At 43.7% G+C, this 21,728-nt stretch overlaps 4 protein-coding genes across 7 annotated transcripts; 1 reads left to right on the top strand and 3 right to left on the bottom strand.

Annotated features, from left to right (window-relative positions):
- Positions 1 to 452: 452 nt before the first annotated feature.
- On the bottom strand, positions 453 to 2,920 carry cimap1b (ciliary microtubule associated protein 1B). 2 transcript variants are annotated; one of them, XM_076019171.1, is made up of 7 exons: positions 2,779 to 2,920; positions 1,774 to 1,889; positions 1,470 to 1,673; positions 1,227 to 1,328; positions 996 to 1,117; positions 765 to 905; positions 453 to 637 (listed from the first exon to the last, which is right to left on the bottom strand). In XM_076019171.1, exons 2-7 carry the CDS (start codon positions 1,883 to 1,885, stop codon positions 560 to 562), a joined length of 759 nt encoding a protein of 252 aa, XP_075875286.1. In that variant the 5' UTR covers positions 1,886 to 1,889; positions 2,779 to 2,920; the 3' UTR covers positions 453 to 559. The 2 variants fall into 2 exon arrangements, with proteins under 2 accessions (XP_075875286.1, XP_075875285.1); XM_076019170.1 differs by lacking the exon at positions 2,779 to 2,920 and having other exon boundaries at positions 1,774 to 2,105.
- An 894-nt stretch (positions 2,921 to 3,814) lies between these two features.
- On the bottom strand, positions 3,815 to 9,620 carry LOC142883868 (protein tyrosine phosphatase domain-containing protein 1). 3 transcript variants are annotated; one of them, XM_076019166.1, is made up of 13 exons: positions 8,420 to 9,620; positions 7,814 to 8,005; positions 7,606 to 7,686; positions 7,232 to 7,350; positions 6,640 to 6,777; positions 6,292 to 6,563; positions 5,570 to 5,866; positions 5,225 to 5,479; positions 5,021 to 5,137; positions 4,818 to 4,919; positions 4,397 to 4,477; positions 4,165 to 4,275; positions 3,815 to 4,001 (listed from the first exon to the last, which is right to left on the bottom strand). In XM_076019166.1, the coding sequence occupies exons 2-13, from the start codon at positions 8,002 to 8,004 to the stop codon at positions 3,879 to 3,881; spliced, it is 1,887 nt and encodes a 628-aa protein (XP_075875281.1). In that variant the 5' UTR covers position 8,005; positions 8,420 to 9,620; the 3' UTR covers positions 3,815 to 3,878. The 3 variants fall into 3 exon arrangements, with proteins under 3 accessions (XP_075875281.1, XP_075875279.1, XP_075875282.1); XM_076019164.1 differs by lacking the exon at positions 8,420 to 9,620 and having other exon boundaries at positions 7,814 to 8,073; XM_076019167.1 differs by lacking the exons at positions 4,818 to 4,919; positions 8,420 to 9,620 and having other exon boundaries at positions 7,814 to 8,073.
- A 135-nt stretch (positions 9,621 to 9,755) lies between these two features.
- On the bottom strand, positions 9,756 to 14,782 carry LOC142883872 (ADP-ribosylation factor 4-like). The gene is made up of 6 exons (XM_076019172.1): positions 14,583 to 14,782; positions 13,877 to 13,957; positions 13,645 to 13,754; positions 13,260 to 13,331; positions 10,954 to 11,079; positions 9,756 to 10,810 (listed from the first exon to the last, which is right to left on the bottom strand). Exons 1-6 carry the CDS (start codon positions 14,647 to 14,649, stop codon positions 10,727 to 10,729), a joined length of 540 nt encoding a protein of 179 aa, XP_075875287.1. The 5' UTR covers positions 14,650 to 14,782; the 3' UTR covers positions 9,756 to 10,726.
- A 1,639-nt stretch (positions 14,783 to 16,421) lies between these two features.
- Positions 16,422 to 21,728, top strand: LOC142883870 (uncharacterized). The gene is made up of 12 exons (XM_076019169.1): positions 16,422 to 16,883; positions 16,991 to 17,034; positions 17,608 to 17,671; positions 18,131 to 18,262; positions 19,204 to 19,308; positions 19,407 to 19,456; positions 19,558 to 19,683; positions 19,785 to 19,830; positions 19,979 to 20,050; positions 20,177 to 20,330; positions 20,481 to 20,554; positions 21,008 to 21,728. Exons 1-12 carry the CDS (start codon positions 16,851 to 16,853, stop codon positions 21,158 to 21,160), a joined length of 1,053 nt encoding a protein of 350 aa, XP_075875284.1. The 5' UTR covers positions 16,422 to 16,850; the 3' UTR covers positions 21,161 to 21,728.

The following is a 21,728-nucleotide window of genomic DNA, read 5'->3' as shown; positions in this document are numbered from 1 at the left end:
AAGCCAAAACATGCTCTTAATGTAACAGATTTGCCTTAAACTCACTCGGATGACTGTTGTATGATAATGTAGCACGGAAAAGAGTGAAGGAATGCAAAATCTCAACATGCATTAAAATTGACAGTGATGATAACTGCTTGGTCAGCTTTTTTTTTTCTTAATTTAAAAAAATAATACATTCTGACCACACAAATCAAGTTTTTCTGATATTTGGAAAAAAAGATTGAAGGAATGCACAATCTCAACATGCCCAAAAATGCAGACCACGTGGTCAACATTTTTATTTTCCCCCCAATTTTTTTTACGACTCTTATTTGCCTGAAACTCACTGTACATACTGTTCAATGATACAATATGATAAAAAAAAAAAAAGAAGAATGTAAAATCTGAATGTTTACCTGTTTGCATATATATAAAAATAGGACCTCGAAATATTTTGGATCATCCGTGAACACTTTTTAGATTGTGCTTTATTTGCAAATGTGTGATTTTCCCCGTTGAAAAAGTGATTCTTTTTGAATAACTATAAGAATAAAATAGATTAAAAAGAAATCTACATTTATGTTGCTTGATAGACTTGTTCTGAGTGACGTAGGCCAAACGTGAAACTTGGAGCCTGTCCCTTTGTCATCGTCACCTGAAGACGAGGTGAGGGGATGGACAAGAAAATAGAGAGAAGAAAAGTTAAGAGTTGGTTAAAAGTTAAAGAGAAAGTTAAAATAAATAAATAAAATGCCTCTGTGATCCAATTTTCAAATACGCACCTTTTCAGGACAATGAGCACCGGGTCCTGGGTTCTGTGTAGATTCACCAGGCGGGAAGTTTCGGCCTGTCATGCTGTACGACGGAGCCTTTTTCGAATAAATTGTTTGGTCCACAACTTTGTAGGCCGCAGGGCCAGGACCCTGGAAAAGACAAAGACAACAAACATATAATGGCAAAACACAAAACCCATGATTAACGACATGATGAACTAATAACCATTTTACAAGTACCTTTTTCATGCCTTCATGGAAGCTTCCTGTTTTGATGCGTCCATACATTGAGAAAGAGGGAGCTGTGGATTTGACCAGTATATTGTGCGCCAGCATTGGGGGCAAAGAGTAGGCAGCTGGACCTGAAATATGAGTCGTGAGTCATGAGCGATTTGCTTAATTGTATTTGGTTCGAAATATTAAATATTCATTGTCTTTTCACGGCAAATGACACTAAACAGAAAAAGTCACCTGGTGATTGGCTGGATTTGAGGTCTTTGCTCCTCCCAGTTAAAGAAAAAGCCGGGGCGGATCGGAAAATCCACTTTTCCGATTGATTTGGAGAGTATGTCCCTGAAATGCCAAGAAAACACAACATTGGACCGAGACACTTGGCGGGCCAGTGACAAACATGGGATGTGGTGTTCTTTTTATCCAGTTCACTGGTCAAGGTTTCGGTGAAGATACTGTCGTATTTAAGGATCGTCTACTGACCCGGTCCAGGAGTCTGAACGATTTTTGGCTCTTTATGGCGGCCGTGGAGTGAGAAGGCAGGTGTGCCATCTTGGCCCACTCGGGTGAGGTTGGAGGCAATGTGGTATATTGGCCCAGGAGAGCAGTCAGAGGTGCTCTGACTCTGACGTGTCCCAAAACTGAATGTTGGTGCCTTATATTTGGTGGGATCGTGGTTGGATGTGCCTTTATTGAGCAAACCACATCATACAGTCAATAATAATAATAATGATAATAACAATAATAATAATAATAATTATGATGATAGTGAAACATTTTTGACTACCTGTGAGTCCAGGAAGGGCGTACTTTGGGCCCGGGCTAGTGTAGTGGGCAGCTATGGGACCTCTTGGCTTATGGGGCCTCCATGTTCCAACCCAACCTTGGTCAGCAGCCATGTTCCTGAGAGGACGCAGAAAACACTTCTGTCACTTCCTTTTTCAGAATTCTGACTTTAATCCCCAAATTCTTGTTTTCCTTCAGAATTCTGACCTAAAGTCAGAAATTTTGGGGGGTTCTAAGTTAAGTCAGAATTCTGACTTTCTTCTTAGATTAAAGTCAAAAACAGCCAAAGATCAAAGTCCACATCTCTTCTGACTTTTAAGTAAACGATCTTGGGCAGTTTGACATCAAAGTGAAGTCTTTTTGTTTGTTTGAAGAAATTCATACACAAAGCTTAGAAGGCCAGGTTTCCTATGCAGTGATTGCAGCTGCAGCATATTCCAGGAGACAATGCATTCCGACACATTACATTGTTTTTGCCAAAAGGCAGCAGCAATGGGAACCACTCCATTGAAGATTCCATTAATTTATAACTACTTTCCTGTCTGCTTATGTTAGGCTGAGTTCTTATTCTATGTTTAATGACTCACCTGCTCAAATGAAGCTTCAATAAAAAATAGCAGGCACATAAAATATAAAATAATGAAATGTATGCTTTAAAAAAAAAACACGATAGATTATAGAGAAACTTACCTTTGAATACTCACCACCTGAGTGACGTGCATGAATTCATTCAGCAACTTGTATGTTTTTCTTCAGTTGTTTTTTTATGCTGCTCAAACTATTGACACATTGTGGCAAGATAAAGAAGGCAACGTTGAATTGGCAAAAATAGGGGCTGTGATTATTATATATATATATAAAAGTTCACACCATGGTCAAATTCAGCATGTCTGTTCTCTAAACTTTCAAACCCTGTCCACACATTTGTAGCTGCAAGTCGTTTAAATACATAGTTTAAAACTATTGATTTATTTTTTTTGAATGAGTCCAGTTGCTATCATTTTACCTTTGATCAACACTGATCCTGCTGAGTTTTGTTGTCCTCGTGCTCCTCTGCCTGCGAGCTGTGCACAGTGTTTAGTGCTGTTCAGTCTCACTATGACAATGTCGCCATGGTGCACAAGCATGTTGGTGTTATGAAAGCTTCGATGTGAACAGTCAAGGAATTTCCTACATGCTTACACACAAAGTCAAACTGCAGTTTGTTTGTTTTTTGCTCTTTATTGGGAATGAGAGGATTTGACAGGCTACTGTGTCGTACACACTATTTATCTAGGACACCTCACCCTTGCATTTAAGGGTAAGAATTTGCTTTTAATCTACTATTCACAACGCTAAGAAATTCTGGTAAATTAGGTTACCCAGGGACATCTTAAAATTTCAACATTTCTTTTTTTTAAATACATATTTTTCTTCACATGTATTTAAGCACATAACCATATATTTATTTCCCTCTGTGAGAAAACAACACCTGATCTGATATCTGTATAGCTAACCCTAACCCAAGGTGAACAGAAAAAAAGCTTTAACTTTAGCCAACAGTCAGAAGGCCTTAACTTTGATTAAAAAGTTATTAATTTGCAAAGGCAATTGAAAGACAAATGATCAGAACTGTATATCAGATTTCACTTCAAAAAGTTCTGTGATTGTGGAAAAAAAAACATGTGCCATTCAAAATAACAATCGGTGTTCAGTTCTGTTCAGGCAACTTTTAACTGAGCCAAAAAACAAAAACAAACAAACAAACAAACAAACAAAACAAATCTGCTTCTTTAAAGCTTCAGTGCAAAACTTTACGTTTCAGCGTTACTGTCCAATAGGGGTGATGAGCTAAACGTGTTAGAGAAATATATTCACAAACATGTGTTTCATCAGCCAAGTCTGTTTGATGCAACAAGATGATGTTGATTCTTCAAATAAAATACGTATTTTAGTAATGCTGCGTGCAACGTCAACAGCAATTCCAAGGAGGTCATCCTTGCTCTAAAAACACTCACCGTGTTGCGTCCTGCTTCGACGAGCGCGACACGCTCCCTGTCACCTTGTTTTCTCCACAGTCCGTTTTTTTTTTTTTTTTTTTTTTTTTTTTTAAAGCAACGCATTTTCTCAAAGCGTGGCGGTGGTGCTGCGGGTCCGCGTGAGGTGTGTGCAGCTGTGGGAGGTTTCCGTCAAACTGCTCTTCAGGACCTTCGCCAAAGCCGCCAGGCTTCCAATCTCTTCCAGGGGGCGCTGCGGTTTTTAGACGTAAAAAAAAAAAAAAAAAGGAAAGGAAAAAAAAAGGGGCAATTGACCTCATTTTTACAGCACACTTTTGTCGTTTTGGGATTTTTTTTTTTTTTTTTTTTTTTTTTTTTCAGGATAAATAACACCAAAACACCAGTGTTTGCGTTACCCGTGTCAGTGCCCGAACGAGCCGCTGCAGCACCGCCTCCTCTCTGTGTGGACACAGGCTGGTCACCGTGCTAATGCAGCTTAGCAGGCAATACATGGTGTGTCTTTGTGGCTGTCAGGATAAACATTAACATACATATATATACATATATATATATTTTTTTTTTCAAAGCCAGAATGTTACAAAAAGGTTTCAGAGGTATGATTAATAGTCCATGCGCGCACATTCGTACCTTTTTGAGGACGCTGAAAGGCTTCCTGTGGTTCACTTTGCAACTCAACCTCTCCACATCCTGGGCGCTTAGAACGGGCTCCTGGGTCAGACAGACAGAACTACTGTTTGTGACCTTTACTTAATCTGGTTAATACACTGAGGCAAGCCTCATTTACAGTACAGATGAGATGAAGATCAACACAGTAAAATACAGTACCAGAGATGATCATTGAAAACACGTACAATTGGCCCTGCGGGCTTCAAAGACACATGTTTTGTTGTAATGCTTCTGTCCATTTTCAACTGACATTAAAACACATGTTTTCTACGTATCCCATGAGGTGGGTCACCACAACGCTCCATCCATTTGCTCCCAATTTGAACCCACTGAGACCCACCAGTCTAAAAGTTTGCCCAGCCCTGTCTCAAACTCAACTGACCCTCAACTTGTCGAGCCACGTCCACAGCAGACAACTGAGGACTTGAGGGTCCGACTCGGTGACCAGCAGAGCCCAGCCGCAGTCGCTGCTGTTCAGCTCCTCCTGTTTGAAAACCGGGGAGTTCGAGTTAATTCAAACAACTTTTGGACTCCTTACCTTCTTTTTTTTTTTTTTTTACCCTCTTATGAAATCAAGTTCATCACCTGAAGCAGAGCTGATTTTTGCAGGACGGCCTCTCCCGCAGGGCCCTGCTCTCCCATGGCTTTGGCCACAACGCGTGCAGCCGAGGTCGCTCTGGGGTGGCTTGAATTTCGGCACAACTTGGAGCGACAGAGAGCACAAGTGAGTGCACGGACTAACACACTGGACTACGAACTTCCACATCTCTCACTGGCGGTTCCACTGACCTCAGCGTTGGAGCAGTATTTCTTGAATTTGACAGGTCCATTAAGCGCAGTGTTCGACCTCTTTGCGTGGCTCTCTGTGGTTTTCGTGTTGGTCGCGGAGATGTGAAACGTGTGAAACTCTTCTCTCTTTTGGTCCGGTGAAAGTGCAGCCACGATGTGACTGACTGGTTTCGGATCAGCTCCTATGAGATCCTGCACGCACCAGTGCCGTTCGCCTCCGAGGGAGGGGGTCCAGTGTGGACTCAACTCTGCATCCTTCCAGACAGACAGCGTGAGAAAAGTCCATCAGACTCGCTTCCCTCTGTATTTAGATGTGTGCCGGAATAAAAACACTGAAATTCCAACCTCCAGCACTGCAATCTTGGAGAGATCGGAGTCGCTGTAGCTGCGTTTTCCTGACAGCACCTCCCTCTTCCTCTCCGAGAAGACAAGCGGCTCGTCCCAAGACGACACCGATCCTGCCCATGAGCCCTTGTGGTCTTCTCTCAGTAGGTGCAGGTAGTGGTTGGACACCAGGGTCTCCCTCACCATCGTACTCAGGGTCCTGATTGCTGACCTCTTCTCCAGCTCCGCCAGGACTTCTGGGGGAGCAGCGAGACCCAGGGCCAGGCAGGACAGACGGACACACAGGAGGTAGACCACCTGATGAAGGAGGAGGAGGAGGAGGAAGATGAGGGAGAGGTGGAAGTGGAGGAGAAGGATGAGGACGAGGGGTGGTAAAGGAGGAGGAGCGGGAGAAGGTGGAGAAGGAGGAGGATGAGGAGAAGGAGGAGGATGTGGACGGGGAGAAGAAAAGGAGTGTAGAAAGAGAAGGATGAGGAGGTAGAGGTGCAGAAGGAGGAGGGGAAAGAGGTGGAGGAGGAGAAGGAGGAGGAGGTGGAGAAAGAGGAGGTTGTAGACGGTGAGAAGAAAGGAGTGCAGAAGTAGGAGGAGGAGGGGAGGGGTGAGGAGAAAGTGAAGGTGCAGAAGGAGGTGGAGGAGGAGGAGGAAGAGGAAGCGGAAGAGGAAGAGGAGCTCAGTGGTTCTGCGGTACCACCCAGGATGTGCTGTGGCGGCTTCATTGTCACCTTGGGTGTATGCCGGAGGGTTCGCGCCTCCTGGCCGTGCAGCAGCAGCGCCTGCCTGTTGAGGTAGTGCTGCAGGCTGAACGGGGCTCCGTGCCGCAGCCGCAGGTCCGGGTACTGGACCAGCTGCGTGGCCAGCAGCCGGGCGAAGTCGAACACCTGGCTGATCTGCGAGCGGGTTTGGATGGAGCGAGGGCGCCTGACGCGCACGTAGTGCACGGCCTCGCTCGGGCTGACGCGCAGGGTGTAGATCAGGTAGCAGGCGATCAGGACACCTGGGTGGACAGAAGGGGGCGCTGAGTGGGGGAGGAAAGCAGGGGAGGAAAGCAGGGGAGGAGGGTGGGCAAGTACCTGTGCGGCCCAGGCCTGCGTGGCAGTGCACGGCCACCCGTCCCTGTCTCACCGCAAAGGCCAGGACCTTCACGCCATCGATGATACCGACGAGGGAGGACACCCCGAAATCCGGCATGCCAAAGTTGTAAAAGTAGACTGAAAAAAATAAGCTGAGTCAGTGCCAAACATCCAAACTCATTGCGGTGGCAGCATAATAACTAGCTTGTTGAAAACAAGAGTATTAAAAACAAACAAATAACCACAGGTTGTGTTTTATGAAGTGTCATCAAGTCTTCTGAGCGCAAAAAAGGTAAACATCGGTATATAACACTGTTATATACCGATGTTTATATATCTATATATGTATATATCTATATCTATTTATGTACATGTATATATATATATATGTATATATCTATATCTATCTGTATTTGCAGAATAGGATTTTTTTTGTGAGTCATTTGTGTTCAGTCTTTCTCAGTAGTCAGTAAGTAGTTTATGTTTAAATTAGTTTTCAGCATATATATATATATATATATATATATATATATATATATGACATCGCATGACATCAATAATGTCGTATATGATGTAGATCTGTAGGTCTTACTGCCATTGTCCATGAAGACCTGCGGGGAGTATGTGAAGCCACTGGTGGGGTCAAGGGTCGGTCCACAGTGGCCGTGTTCTCCTGGAAGCTGCATGTTGATTACTGATCGGATGTTCAACCTGACAAAAAATAATTGGGGGAAAAGGCTGTGTTCATGAGTTCAGTTTTTCATATTTAAACATTCAAATGTATATCGAGATATATTCACAAATTTCAGCATGAAGCTGTGTATGCGCAGGGAGTTGCCAGACAAGGTCCCCCTCTTGTTGACACACGACTTAATAAGGCTTATAATCGTGCCGCTGCTTATGATTCGTGCACCTATGAAGTGCACACAGGACGGCCACGCAAACAGATTCATGAACGGCAGTTACCTCTGAAACTGTTCGACGATGTCGTACTTCTCGATTAGGTGATTGGACGGTCGGGCCATGGCGACGATGTCATCGGTGACCCTGTAGAAAAACATGAAGAATATTGTTATTCTATTGCTTCGAGTCAGCTTTACAGATACATACGAAAACAATATCTACGGCATAAACTAAGAAGACAGCAGTTGCGACACCGAAGGCTGAGTCTCACCAGGAGGAGAAAAGGCCTCGGATGGCCTGCTGATTGGCCTTCCAGCACTCTGGTCCTTCATATCGGCAGTCCCTCCCCCCGCAGGCCAGCAGACAGAGCAGCTTGGATGGGATGGCCCTCACCAGGTTCTCCCTGGCCTGAGTGTAAGAGGGTCGGGGCACTGGCATGTGCAAGCTGAAGGTCGGCATCATTCTGCGCAAGAGATCGCAGGAAATTTCTCTCTGCTGACACGTAGCTTGTTTCGAGTGTACTTTACCTCCAACTCAGAGATTTAAAAATATATAAAATGATTCCCCATGCACGCTCTTGATCAGTCAAAATGGGGCCATATATATATATATATTTTTTAAATTCACAGTAGCATTAAAACAAAATGCTGACTTGCACCTTACTATTATCGCTATATTTAGCTGTAATCAACTAAGAGATTCTTCAACATTTAAATGTTTAATCAAGCTAAAAAAAAGCGAAGTGCAGTTCCCTTTCGTACAAACGTATCACAGATATAGTATAGACATAAATATAGTAAAATTAGATTATATTTTGAATAACTATCATAGTTTACATTTCATGCGTCTATTAAATGCTGTGAGTTAAAAGTTTTACCTTCTTGATTACGTTGCCAAAAATCCCATTCAGCGCATCCGGGAGGGCGAGAGTTCCAAAGAGTGATTCAAAATAGTTAATAGACATGCGCCCCTCAGTGCTGATGAACCACACAGTGAGGGACAGAGAGATATTCTCACACACACACACACACAGACACACACGGACACTCGCACTGCGCTGACCCAGCTTCACTAAGCCTGATTATCAGCCATAAATGCATTACAGCAGCTGTTCAAACATTAAAGCAAGCCAATTATGATGCTCGTACCTTCACTTTGGGAGCGCGCACAGGAACCTCAGCAGCAGCTTCAGGCGTGATTCTTCAGCAGTTGCGACACACCAGAGAATATGTGGGCTGCAAATTTGTTAAGCAGACTTCAACTCTCGCTCACACGTTTGAAAAATCTTCTTGGTTTTCCTTTCTGCCTTCAACTACCGCCAACTCCTGTCGGGATTCCATTGCCAAGTGCACGGCAAAGAGACTTTGTATGAAATGATCTCAATTCCAGCCTCCAGCTGGCCTCCTTGTTTTACTTGAAGCTCATTTTAGGGGTTATAATGAGCAGTGTTGTTAGAACTCTGAAGACCAGATCTAAAAGTGAGCTGATTTTGAACATTTTGTAAAGATTTAGATTAATCAATGCTTCAAATTCATGTCCTCAACAAAGGGTCAAATACTATATTTGTTTGTAACACCAACTTTATTCAGAGTTTTTATGGGTGGAAAAGGGCAAAAGCTTGAAGAGAGGCATCTCCAGCAGCCATAGGCACAATTTGGAATGTATACATAAACCTTTGACAGGATATGGGATAGGATAGGATTTTTTTTTTTTTGTCTCAGAAGGGGGTACAAACATTAAGAATACAACACAGTATGTCTCCCTCAGACAGCATCGGCACTGAACCGTGGTTGGCATCACTTTCCTTGAATAAAACTCTCTTGCAACACTGTGGCGTCAGTCTGCTCTTCATTTCTATCGTTTCACTTTCAAGGCATAGAGTTGCTACAACCTGTTGTCGTGCTAACAACCTGTTAGCACGAGAGTTGCCACCACCTCCCTCGTGCCAAAGCGTTGCTGATTTTTCCATTTTGGTTGCGTTAGTGGTTGTGCGAGCCGCGTTCGGCATAGAAAAAAATATACCGACACTATGCTTTCAATAAGGTCCTCGTGATTACAATCCCACAAAGACATTGCAAAGTTTAGAATGACAGACTCGAGACGCTGCTTTGGTGTTTCTCACCTCATGGTGACTGTAGCCAATAACAGAGGAGACCCACTGAAGAGGCTTTTTCTATCCCAGTGCTCAAGTAAAAGATATCCCAATAAAAGAATAGAGGAATTGAAGATTTTATTTATCAATTTTCCAAAGATTTGGTCATAAAAATGGTAGGAGTGAAGGGTGGGGGGGGTGGGGTGGGGTGGGGGTGGGGGGGTCCCCCACACAAGCAACCAGATTAATATCCTGCTAAATCAGATGTTAAGTTGCATAAAAAAAGCCATCAACAGTCACACTGGTGAAGCTCCATTGTTCCTCGGTACACATGGCAACACAAAAGCAGGAGTCATTTTTTGTCACTGTGTTTTAAGCGTCGCTTAAGGAGGAGAGATGACACAGAAACGGTGCAGCGGAAAAGCAGAGGGAGGGAGGGTAAAGCGGGAGCAGAAGGCACATGGTTTACTTTTTGGATCCATCAAGTGTGACGCCACCAAGTCTCACACACATCCCTCCCCACATTTTACAGCTAGCATGGCATCAGGGTGTTAGCAGTGAAAACTGAAGGGAGTCAAATACCCACTGAGGGAGGGGGGGGGGGGGGGGGGGGTCGTGGCGGCAACCACAGCCATCGTGTCCTCGAGGCCACTGGGGCTCCACCGTCAGCATCCATCAATTGTCAAAGTGGTTCATTACAAGCAAATGCTGAGCTGAGGAAGTACTGAGCTGAGAAAAACAAAACAAAACCAAGCATCTATGACAGAAAAAAAATCTTCCAGTCGTCTATTTGCTCAAATTGCGACTCTGTGTATTTACAACCTACTGCAAAGTTTCAGTTCTGGAGACCAAGGGATTAAAAAAGAAGGAGCGAGTCAGGAGATAAAATGCTTAAAGTACATAATACAAAAAAAACAAACAAAAACAAGTTGATATGACAGAACTTTCCAAAGGTGATGAAACTGTCCACCAGCCTCGTCCTTCCAGCGCCGCAGCGCCATGATGTCGGACTCGATGTCTCGCGTCTTCTCTCCTTCCCTTTCCTGCGGTGCTAAGTGTCTCTCGGTCTCATCCGCTCGTCCCCGCCGCTCTTCACTTGGACAACTCTTTGGAAAGCCAGTCGAGTCCCTCGTACAGCCCGTCGCCCTGCGTGGCGCAGGTGGACTGGACGTGCCACTGCGGGATCACAGCATCACGCGCCGCGTGTTTAAGAATGCGGCCGCAACTTTTTTTTTTTTTTTTTTTTTTTTACGCCCTCAGGGATTTTCAAATCACGCTGTATAATTGGGAATGTATTTTTTTTCCTGAGAAGTACTTACAGGTTTGTTGCGATACTGGTTGAGGCTGAGTTTCTCTGTGAGCTCTCCGACTGAGAGGGCGTTGGGAAGGTCCTGCTTGTTGGCGAACACCAGCAAAACGGCGCCTTTCAACTCATCCTCCATCAACTACGGCGGGGGAAGAAACAGATGAAGAAATCAGGGACCTGATGAGAGTGCCGAACTACGGACACAAATTGTCGATTGACCCTTATCGATCGATTAACGATTAATCAATAAGCGGCGATTTTTCCCTGAGAGCCTAAATTTCACAATGAAAAATGTGTGAGGAACACATTATTTGACCCTTAAATAATGTTGAGGGTCCAATGTGACCCATTTTTACATTAGAGAACAGTAGAATCTGCCTCAACATTTATCCTCTGACTTTAAGTTGACTTCTAATGGGCCACATTTCAACTTTTCTTTTTATAAGGTCGTTTAAAAGTAACTTGTTCTAGGTGTATTATGACCATCACAGTGTCTACAGGTGAATTGTTCTTTCCTGCCACTACACGGTTCTAATATTAACTACCCATGCAACAAATGTTCAATTAAACAACTTCGACTAATCTAATTTAATCGATTAAGATCTCAATGGATAATTAATCAACAATCGATTAATTGTTAACACCCCTATGCCGAACCGATTGCAAGAGTGCTGATGTGTTGCTCTGTGTGAACGCCGACTTCAGGCTCGATGACTGCAGTGTGCATCAGGGTTCCTGCCGAGAGCCTCAAAAAGCTCCAGTTGTGAAAAGCTGTGCAGCCAGAACGCTGATGAGTGTGAAGAAACGTGGACATTTCACACCCGTTCTTCCAACACCACTAACTCCTAGTCCACTGTACCGTCACATGGTGGCGGTGTTGAGACAGGTAGGTTGTCATGATGTTGACAGAATCAGAATCAGCTTTATTGACCAAGTTTGTCCGTGCCAAACAAGGAATTTGACTCTGGTTTTTCTCTATCCCACTATGTAGGTTAAAAAAAACAAAAACAAACTACAGAATAAGTAAAAGTAAGGGTAAACAAGTAAACGATGTGCAACCGGAAATATAAATAAACTATAAACTATGAACAGTGTGCAACTCCGTGGAGGAGTAAAATAAGGATCGACATAGTATATATATATATATATATATATATATATATATATGTAGATATGCAAGCATTTGTTAAATGTGCACATATACCTAAAAATACCTAAATATAAAATATATACAAGTCTGTCTAAATATACCTAAATATAAAAAAAATATATATATATATATATACAAGTCTACATATGCATTGACGACTTTTTCAGGCATCAGTAGAAACCCCAAGGCCCTCCTAAGTTTGTGTAAATGGGGCTTTGTTCCTCCCTCAAAGCCCCATTGTCGTGTGTCATTTATAGCGACGCCAATATAGGAACGCCATTGTATTGTGCATAATGTTGAGACATGCAAGTACATTGTATCCAAGTGAGACGATGCAACTCTTGATTTGTTTCCTGTACATTTCTCTTTGTAAACTTCTGATGGGAAGCCACAGAATTTGATTCTCTAGAAGTCTATTAAGATAAAAACAACAACAACAACAACAACAACAAAACAAAAACACAGCACCATTTTCACAGTTGCTTTCAGTGCACTGTTTTGTGGCTAATGTAATAATGTGAGGGAAAAAAGTCCATCTTATCTAATCTTAAATAGGGATGCCCTTTGCCGCGGCGGATCAAATTCTACAAAGAGCACATTGCACGTGTTCGCAGCAAAAAGTATTAGTTTAAAGGGGCAGTCAGTCAATAGATGTGAAGAAACAAACATCAGTAAGAGTTGTGGGAAAAACACAATCATTTTCAATAATTTACAAAGTAAAAGCACAAAAAAGAAAATGCTCAAATTTAAACTGCTTAGTGTCTTTGTTATGAGGCTGGAAGCACTAGATTTCATTATGCGTCCACAATGACACTTTTTATGCAGTCGAATCCTTTTGAGGCAACACTACACACTTCACACGCACAGCAACACATACGCACACCAGAGGAAGGAAATGTGACATCTCAAGCGGGCTACAGCTTGCAAAAAGCTCTCAGCTGGGGAGCGACGGAATAATGCAACTCTGCCGAGGAGCATCGTCTCACGTTTTGAAAAGAGAGGAACAATCGCGTCATTTGTTCAGGCCGAACAGCGCCGCGTTTTGACAGAGCAGAAATTTAGAGGGGGGCAATTGCGCATATCATGACAATGCCACTGCAGCGACAAAATCACCGCAGCTCATCGCAGAGTAGTCGCGTGGAGGCGGGTAATGGGGAATAAATACCTACCATCTTTGAAAGCTCGTCAGCAGCCTCTGTAACTCTTTCTCTGTCGTTGCTGTCCACTACAAAGATGAGGCCCTTGAGGAGGGGGGGAAAAAAGGAGAAATTAATAAATGTGTAGGTGCGTATTTTGAATGAATAAATGAGTGGTTAATTTTGGTCAAGGTACAAAAACATGACAAATACTATCAAAATAAAGTGCAAAGATAGACCAAAGACGAACTAGGGTTTATCATGCAACATAGTGTGCTTTCTTCTTCTAAACCTTGTTCTGCATCTGCAGGGACAGCTTCAAGTCTACATTAATAAATACTGGCCAGTGCATATGGCTAGAAAGCATTTTAATGATAAATCTCTACAACAGCAATAGATGCATTTCTTTTTCCTGTACCTGTGTGTTCTGGAAGTAGTGCCTCCACAGAGGTCTGATCTTGTCCTGGCCACCCACGTCCCATACAGTGAAACTAATGTTTTTATATTCTACCGTCTCGACGTTGAAACCTGAAGAACAAAAAGGAAGGAAATAAGTGCAGGCCTTTCATAACAGTCATCGCTCATATCATATGTGCCATGCAGACACTACAGGTGCAAACCCACAGCGGATTTGTTGGTGCATTTCTTACCAATAGTTGGGATGGTGGTGACAATTTCTCCAAGCTTCAGCTTGTACAAGATAGTGGTTTTTCCAGCAGCGTCCAAGCCAACTAGGGAGGGAGAAGTGACTGCGATTGAATATACTCCAAAAGGACTTGGTTGTTGTAAGTTTCAATAGAGCTCTGAATCACTGGATGAGCTACCAGATAGGTTAGCAACCAGAAATAATGACGTGAAGTGCTTTCGTTATGACCAAAATAATGAAAAAATATATCCACGTATTACTTAATAACTTCACGCAATCACGCCCTTAAAACGTCAGAGAGTCGGTTACCCAATAAAAAGATGTCTGAGGCAACGCTCACAACTCAAGCACTCTAAAGAATCACTTTTAAAGAGGGGGAGAAAAAAACAAACAACATATTTTTGAATTTATCATGACGTCTGAAACGTCTTACGTAATTGCGGCGGAGCAAAAAGTTGTTTTCCGGTGCCAACTCTTGGTGCCGTGAGGAGTAATTATTATTTTATTATTTTTCTTTCTTTCGACAACAACATATGTTTCAGGTTTCTACAACTCTCCTGCTCTCCCGACAAACACACAACACGAAGCCGACACTAAACACTAGCAAAACCTCCTCACCGACACTTAGCTCGCCTGGCTAGCGGACTGTTAGCCGCGCTAGCACCCCGCTTCAAGTTTTGACGCCGCTCGCCCTTTCCCCCGTCACTTACCCATCAAAATCCTCATCTGCTTCTTGCCAAACAGCTGGCCGAAGACTGAAGAGAGAGTGAGCCCCATATCTAACTGAATATAAACCCGAATGTCCCAAAAAAGAGGACCGTTACTTGTCACACACCTTTGTTTTCTTGTGACTAGAGAGGCTCAACTACGACGGCCCACTGCCACGTCCGGGCCAACGTGGAACGGTCGACGTCATCACTTTCTTCTTCTTCTCCTCCTCTTTTCTCCGGGGGGGGGGGAAGCGTCCAAAGCGCGAATGCGTTGGATTGTGATAGCAATGTCACGTCATCACGTTGTCGACTGGACGAACGTTTTCTCACTGCGGTCAGGCCCTCAGGCCAACCAACAGTTCGGCAAAAGCATTCGGCTACGTGTACACCAGGTATTACGGTAATCGCGGAGCACACTGGGGAAACTAAATAGAATCGCTTTTCTCTGTACTTAGTTTCAGATTAATATTTTAAGAAAATTCTTTGTTATCAGTTAATTCTTCCATGTCTGCCTTGTAGTACACCACAGAAGAAAGCCCCCTCCTCCCCAATTTAAGTGAATTCTGATGTAGTGTTTCAAAATAAAGTCCATCCAAAAATGTACCCTTTGTGGTTGGATTAAAATTTCTGAGAAATTCTGAGTTTTCTCTCCACGATTCCAATGCAGGCTTCTAGTTTAATTCTAGGCTTAATTTTCAGAAAATTCTGATGTAGTATTTCAAAGTAAAGCTCATTGAAAAATTGCTATATTATGGTTTTACTGGACGGGATTTCAGCTGAATATTTCTGGAAATTTTCTACTTTTCACTCCATGATTCCACTTCAGACTGCTAGTACACCTCCCCAGGATGCTCCACAATAATTTTCAGAAAATTCCGATGTAACAAAGCGAGTGTTTGCTGGCTTGACCGCTTTTGCCGAACTTAAAAGAACAAGTGTAGCATAATTAGTATGATTTTTTCGTTGCAAATTTTAGTGGAGAATTTTTGTTCTCCTTTCAGTTTCCCTTTTTATTTGGTGTCGTCTCTGAGGAGTTAAACTTGAAAATTGAATCAACCATCTCATGCACCACAAGTCAGGCTTCCTCCTGCCAATTTTTTAAGTACAAATAAGAATACAAAACAAAAATAAGCTTAGCTGAGATCCACAAATGACTGGGTCAGCATAGGCAGCAGAGCAAGTGACAGCGAATCAACAAAGCAGCCGTACAAACAAATGACAGTGCAATACAGTACACAGTACAAAAACCGAATACACCCGATGACACAGTAAAATGAAGAGACAGTATTAGAAGTCAGTCAAAGTGGTCTCCTAAACCAAGGACTGACTAAATACATTAGCAGCCTCCAAATCATTTAGGAGTGTCTGAAAATTGTGAGACTTGCTCAGTCAGCATTAAGTCGCTCCGCAGCTCATGTCATGCAAAGTGAGCAGCAGACTGAGGGCCTCTCCTCCCAGCTCAGTTCTGATCTGACACAGAAATAAGGAAAGCCCCTGCCCTGGGAGCAAAGGTCGTAAGTGTAAGTCTTCTGTGAGATGAGGTTAAAAGATAGGATGGAAGCAGGCCCAGAATAGACTAATGAATATGTCAGTGTTTTACTATCCAAAGGGGCAAAGGAGACCAACGAACGTGCAAAATCAGGAGCATCTTGCCAAAAACTGATTACGATGATAGAAAATTGATTATGTGCTGCAATGGACAAAAACAAGAAGGCCTCAAAGTGGCCTTGAAGGACAGCAGATTCAATTCTGCAAGTAATCCATCCATCCATCTATCCATCCATCCATCCATGTGAGTGAAGATGCCAGTTTATTGAACTTGTGACTTCTTCGCACATTTTTGCACCACAGTTTACCCTAATTTATTCACATTCTTATTTATATTCATGTTTTCTGTTGTTATTGGTATTATACACTTCACGTTATGTGCCACAGTTTGCACACAGCAGTAAACACCCTCCACAGGGGATTAAAACGGAAAGGAATTAACCTAAAACAGTCGACGTGAAGTTCCTGCTTTCACCGCTAGATGTCTCTGTTTCACTGAGGTTCTCATCACGGACGTCCTGCGAATGGCGGGCCCGTCATGACTCCACAGGTGTTATTATGCTGCTGGGCGGAGTCAGAAGAGCGACCAGGTGACCAGGTGTCACACATATAGTAGGTGTGCCTTCATGAGAGAACACAGTGGTATAAAGACATGTTTAAGATTGCCCGGACAGAGAGCTTGGTTTCATATCAACAGGCTCCTAGTTTTGGATAATTATCATGGAGGATAATTCCGCTTTCAGTGGAGCTCAGGTAGGCTTAACTCTTCTTTTGTTATTGTACTGTACTTTTCAAAGACACATTAATGAGGATTAATACTGATATTTAATTTTTTTTTTTTCCTCCTGTCATTTTTCCAGATTGATGTTCTTGAAAACGTATATTTCGTGTTTCTCACTCCCAGGTAAAAACGCCCATGCCTCTTTTTAAGCATGCACTTTACTCTGATTAAAAACACTCGCTGTCAGGTTGCATTTGCACTTAAAAGTAATATTTCATTCAACTGGCACCGTTGTTTACTGCTCAACTTTCCCGGACAAAACAATGAGTCAGTGCATCCCAAGGCCACCTGCAGATTTCCAACTTTAGATTTAGATTTTACAACGAGTGGGATTTGACTCCACGACACATATTTGCTAGTTTCTCCCAGTGGACCTGTCGTCTGTGGCTCCCTGTATGTTTTGGTTTTCCCCTGTTGCTTGTGACTGATCAAGTTATAAAACTATAATTTCCATGACGTTGGACATCTAGGAGATTCTCGCTGAGTTGATAATTCCAAGTGAGCGATTGACTGATTTCAATGTGTTAGTATCACACCTCAGTCTGGCCAGCTAACACTAAAGGTTCTCTTAACTCTACCACCTCCCACATGTTAAAAATCTAAAACAGCAACACCTCATTGCTGTTATTTAACTACAGCTTTTTTTTTCTTTTTTTTTCTCACTTAACCATGAACACTTCATTCATTAACTTGCAGTTTTATCGGGAGTTTCTCCGTCCTGGTGGTCTCTGTCGTCAGGTGGAAACGCCTCAGTGAACAGGTAAGTCGTGTGTCATGCATTGGTGTCTGTTGGTATGTGTTATACTTCAAGCTAGCAGCACACAACATACATACAGTATATGTGACTGTGCCTTGGCCGTCCCGTCTTTTGTAACCCTCACTCTCTCTCATGCAAAGTCTTTGGTCACCACTGAGGCAAACATTGGTTCTGCTGCTATGAGCAGCATTCTGCAGGCCTGCTTTTCACACCGAGAGGCGTTCCTAACATTTCTTCCCCCTCACGTAAAAATGTGCTACTCGAAGTTTGGCGTCACCTAATTAAACCACAGCCTCAGTAGAATAGGTTGGATAACATTTTATGGCCATCTGTTTTACCAATGGGCCTCAGCAGTTTGCCGCCAGTTCTCAAAGTATTGCATTGCTTATTGTGTTCTTTGAAAATGTTGGCGTCATGATGCTTCACGGACAGATGTAGAAATGCGCTTGCTTGTTTTTCCAGGTGCACGTCTTGGTGCAGCTCGCCCTGGCAGACCTCTTGGCCGCTGCGACGCTGATGGTAACGACCTTTTTGAGCAAATACGACGCTCAAAAGAGCGTAGCCTTCTGTCCACTCGGCCTGCCTCTGGCACTGGTAAGCTTACTGCTGATTGGATAAAATGTGACACATCTATCGTCTTTCTTTTCCCGGTTTCCTTCCCCCACTTTTGGACTGCCAGATACATTTAAAGCCTTCTGAGTTATTGTCACATTTCACCGTAAAGATGTGGCTCAGAAAAAAAAAAAAAAAGAGCGCTCGGGCATGTTGACTTAACAGGTGGCGCACAAAGGACAGAATACTCACATGCTTGGTATAGAATGTGGCTTTTTACTTTCATAATGCCGATAGGAAAGGTATTCATCCTTTTATTCTCAAAATGTATTGAAGGAAGGAATACGCGTGTGAGGTTTCCTCACAGGAATGTGAGAGAGGAGAGGGAAAACCTGATAAACTCTGAGGCAAATTGTGATAAATTTGTGCTTGCTCTGAATTAATGCCTGGCACAATATTAACGTTCCTGTAGGAAATCATTTTGAGTACATGTGTTTTAACAGCTGCTCTACCAGTAATGTTTGGAGGTGAGTTTTGAGTTGAGTTTTTCTGGCTCCTCGAGGGTTCTAACTGAATCCAGTTAGGATAGTTTCAACATTCTTACCTTATGGAGGGTTTTTCAACCTTTTTTTGATCCACGACACATTTTTTTTTTTTTACATTGATAACATCCCATGGGCACACTATGAAAAATGACAATATAGTCTCTTCATTTATTTATAATCACTCCGTGTGAAACATGGGCCTGTTTAGATGCCCACAAAGCTGATATCCTGGGAGGAATTGAGGGAGGAAAGTCACTTGACAACGGAGCGTTGTTGTTATTTTGAGACCCATGAAGTGAAATTGGATAATTTTTCACGGCACGCCTGGCATTATCACGCGGCCACACGGTGTTGTGCCGTGTATCGAGCCCGCTGCCGAAGTCATTCAAGTGTCTTTATCTCGGGGAAACATGCAAGTGTTTGTCTGTCCCGTTTCAGACGTTCTATTTAATTTCCTCGCTGCTGGTTTTGGTGTACGCATGGAAGTCAAAGTGCATCATCCAGGGGTGGAGAACGAGGCCCACGGAGGAGAGGAACGACTGGGTGAGCCGTGTGCTGGCGGGGAGGTTTGAAAAAACAAACAAAAAAGCAACGAGTTTAAATGGAGCCAGAACTAATTCTGTATACTCTTGGATTTACAGAGTGGATCTAGACAGAAAAAACTCAACCTGTTGTTATACGCCATGGCCTGGTAGGTCTCCCCCCCCCCACACACACACTATTCCTATGTGCTGCACTCGAGCCCAGCCTTCCCATCACTCTAATCCACATTTCACCCTCCTGCTACCACAGGTTGGTCCCTATCGCTTTATATTTGCCATATGCCTCTGTCGTTGCCAAACGCAGCCCACCTATTGACACCCTTCAATCGTCGAGGATGTGGAACGTTAGCAACAGCAGCAGCACCTACTGCACCAGGTGAGCATGTCGGCTTCATCATTAACCTGACTGCGTTCGGACGGGTCGCACAGCCCAACTTGTTTCACTGTGTTTACGGCCTCCTGCTTTCCCTCCCTCAGCTGTGTACTGTTCTTGCACGTGTCAGGCAACTCCTGCGACGTCTCTGTGAGTAATCGAACATGACTGGCAACACCTGCCCCCCCCCACAGCTGTTCTGCATTTGTTGTATAATTCCGGGACAACCCGCTGTCAAGCAAGCCGTTGCATTTTTGCATTTCATTGTACTTTTTTTTTGCTGTTTCCATCGTTGCAGGAACGCAATCGCAGTGTATTTGTGCGAGTGATTCTCATCGTCACCGTCTTGACAGTGATTTGTTTCTGCTCTGTAAGTCACAGTTATTTTAAGAGGATTTTTTTTTTTGGATTGTCTTGTTTTTTTGTTTTTTTTTTACGTCAAACAAAGCTGTTCGAAAAGGGGAGTCTGAAACCTACATGTCACGCTGCGTTTCAGGCCATCTACAATCAGATCGGTAAATGGTACAAACAGCGGCAGCAGTGGTGGCTGTTCCCTGTGGAGGGAGACGGGCGCTCGGGGAGGAAAGTCAAATCCACGTTGCAGACGGCGAGAAACATGATGATCGTCATCTTATTCTGCTGGGTACCAGGTACACACACACACACGCACACACACACACGCACACGCACACGCACACGCACACGCACACGCACGCACACTTACATTTTAAAGGCAAAATGTAAGTGTCAGTCACGTCGATCTCACGTCAACTGGCTGTTTGTGTTTCTTCCCGCTGCAGTCATACTCCTCATTCTACTGTCCCAAATCGAGCAAATCACATTGCACAGCCTGTTTCCCCTCTACGTCATACAGGTGAGCTTCTGTCAAATGTACGTCGACGCGATGCAGATTCTCTGGTGGCTTTTTCGACCTCACGCTCGGAAAGCAGCTCCGTCTGAAGCCAGTACAATGGAAGCCTATAGGCGATAGGGGCCATTTACTCAAATGTAAAAATCAAATCAAACAAACCCAAGAACAATGCAACGTGTTGCGTGATCCAACTGTCGGCAAGAGTCCAAATTATCCAAACCGGGCGACGAATCGCCTCTAGCTTTCAATTGCCAGGATGTGTGTTTGCGTCGTGAATGCGGTACGTTCCATTAGCTTGAGTTAACTTTCCTTTGGGCCGAACACCTGACGCCCTGAGACTCACTAAACCTGCTGCTGCTTTCTGACAGTTCAGATCAGACGCGTGGATCGGAAACTGTCACCAGAGCCTCCGTGGACGAGCCCTGGGTTTTTATTGTCGCTTGTGGTTTATTTCAGGCAGCCACGGTGTCGCTGCAGGGCTTCCTGAACAGCATGGTTTACGCCTGGAGGCGGCCCAACTTCACGGTGGCCGTCCTCGGGGAGCGCACCCCACTGCTGGGGGACCAGAACCTGGCCTTCTTTGAAGAGTCGCTGACGGACAGCAAATAGCTGCGCACTTGCACTTTTTTTTTTTTGCACTTGTTACTGGACTGTACTGCAGTTTCAACGGATGCACAAAATGCACATTGGAAGTAAGAGAATTTGAAAAACATGGCAAAGACGAAGGAACTGTGGGAGTTTGTCCCGAGACTGAGTTGGTTTTTCTGTTTGTTTTTTCCGAAGTACCTCGCGCTAATTTAAGAAGTTAATTTGATCGCCCCGTTTTATGTCAAGGCGGTCATTCTGGTGTTTCGCTCTTACTTAGAATGTGACGTCGTGTGTTTTTGTACTGTTTAGTTAAGACGTGTTTAACCTTTTCCAAAATGTTATGTCATGCACTTATTGTTGGGAAAGACAAGAATGATGGCAAACCTGTTGGGTTCGTGTTCTTCTGCAGCCCCGTAATCACCGTCACACGGCGCCTGAGATGACGTAACGAAGTCACACCTGGGAACATTTGGTTGTTGGTGCAGCATTAATGGGCTGGTCCTGCAGTTAACTGTGGGAACACGATTACTCTGCGGGGGCGCACCTGTGAGAAGAGCAAACCTGCTCTTGTAAAAATGTCGCGTAAAAA

This window comes from Nelusetta ayraudi, unplaced genomic scaffold, assembly GCF_046127955.1.
Source record: "Nelusetta ayraudi isolate G7.1 ecotype Tasmania unplaced genomic scaffold, CSIRO-AGI_Nayr_v1 ptg000009l, whole genome shotgun sequence".
Lineage (NCBI taxonomy): Eukaryota > Metazoa > Chordata > Actinopteri > Tetraodontiformes > Monacanthidae > Nelusetta > Nelusetta ayraudi.
The sequence above is the reverse complement of the archived record's forward strand: the minus strand, read 5'-3'. Positions and strand labels throughout refer to the sequence as shown.

What these genes read in the sequence shown, in the direction of transcription:
- cimap1b (XM_076019171.1), bottom strand. Translation starts at nt 1,885, where the DNA reads ATGGCTGCTGACCAAGGTTGGGTTGGAACATGGAGGCCCCATAAGCCA. An exon ending in TCCATGAAGGCATGAAAAAG is followed by an intron (nt 906 to 995) that starts GTACTTGTAAAA and finishes TGTCTTTTCCAG; the next exon opens with GGTCCTGGCCCTGCGGCCTA. An exon ending in GTGCTCATTGTCCTGAAAAG is followed by an intron (nt 638 to 764) that starts GTGCGTATTTGA and finishes CCTCGTCTTCAG; the next exon opens with GTGACGATGACAAAGGGACA.
- LOC142883868 (XM_076019166.1), bottom strand. Translation starts at nt 8,004, where the DNA reads ATGATGCCGACCTTCAGCTTGCACATGCCAGTGCCCCGACCCTCTTAC. An exon ending in AAAAATCAGCTCTGCTTCAG is followed by an intron (nt 4,920 to 5,020) that starts GTGATGAACTTG and finishes GTTTTCAAACAG; the next exon opens with GAGGAGCTGAACAGCAGCGA. An exon ending in CGTGGCTCGACAAGTTGAGG is followed by an intron (nt 4,478 to 4,817) that starts GTCAGTTGAGTT and finishes TGTCTGACCCAG; the next exon opens with GAGCCCGTTCTAAGCGCCCA.
- LOC142883872 (XM_076019172.1), bottom strand. Translation starts at nt 14,649, where the DNA reads ATGGGGCTCACTCTCTCTTCAGTCTTCGGCCAGCTGTTTGGCAAGAAG. An exon ending in CACCACCATCCCAACTATTG is followed by an intron (nt 13,755 to 13,876) that starts GTAAGAAATGCA and finishes TTTGTTCTTCAG; the next exon opens with GTTTCAACGTCGAGACGGTA. An exon ending in ACCAGTATCGCAACAAACCT is followed by an intron (nt 10,811 to 10,953) that starts GTAAGTACTTCT and finishes GTGATCCCGCAG; the next exon opens with TGGCACGTCCAGTCCACCTG.
- LOC142883870 (XM_076019169.1), top strand. Translation starts at nt 16,851, where the DNA reads ATGGAGGATAATTCCGCTTTCAGTGGAGCTCAG. An exon ending in CGGAGGAGAGGAACGACTGG is followed by an intron (nt 19,309 to 19,406) that starts GTGAGCCGTGTG and finishes TTGGATTTACAG; the next exon opens with AGTGGATCTAGACAGAAAAA. An exon ending in GCAACTCCTGCGACGTCTCT is followed by an intron (nt 19,831 to 19,978) that starts GTGAGTAATCGA and finishes CCATCGTTGCAG; the next exon opens with GAACGCAATCGCAGTGTATT.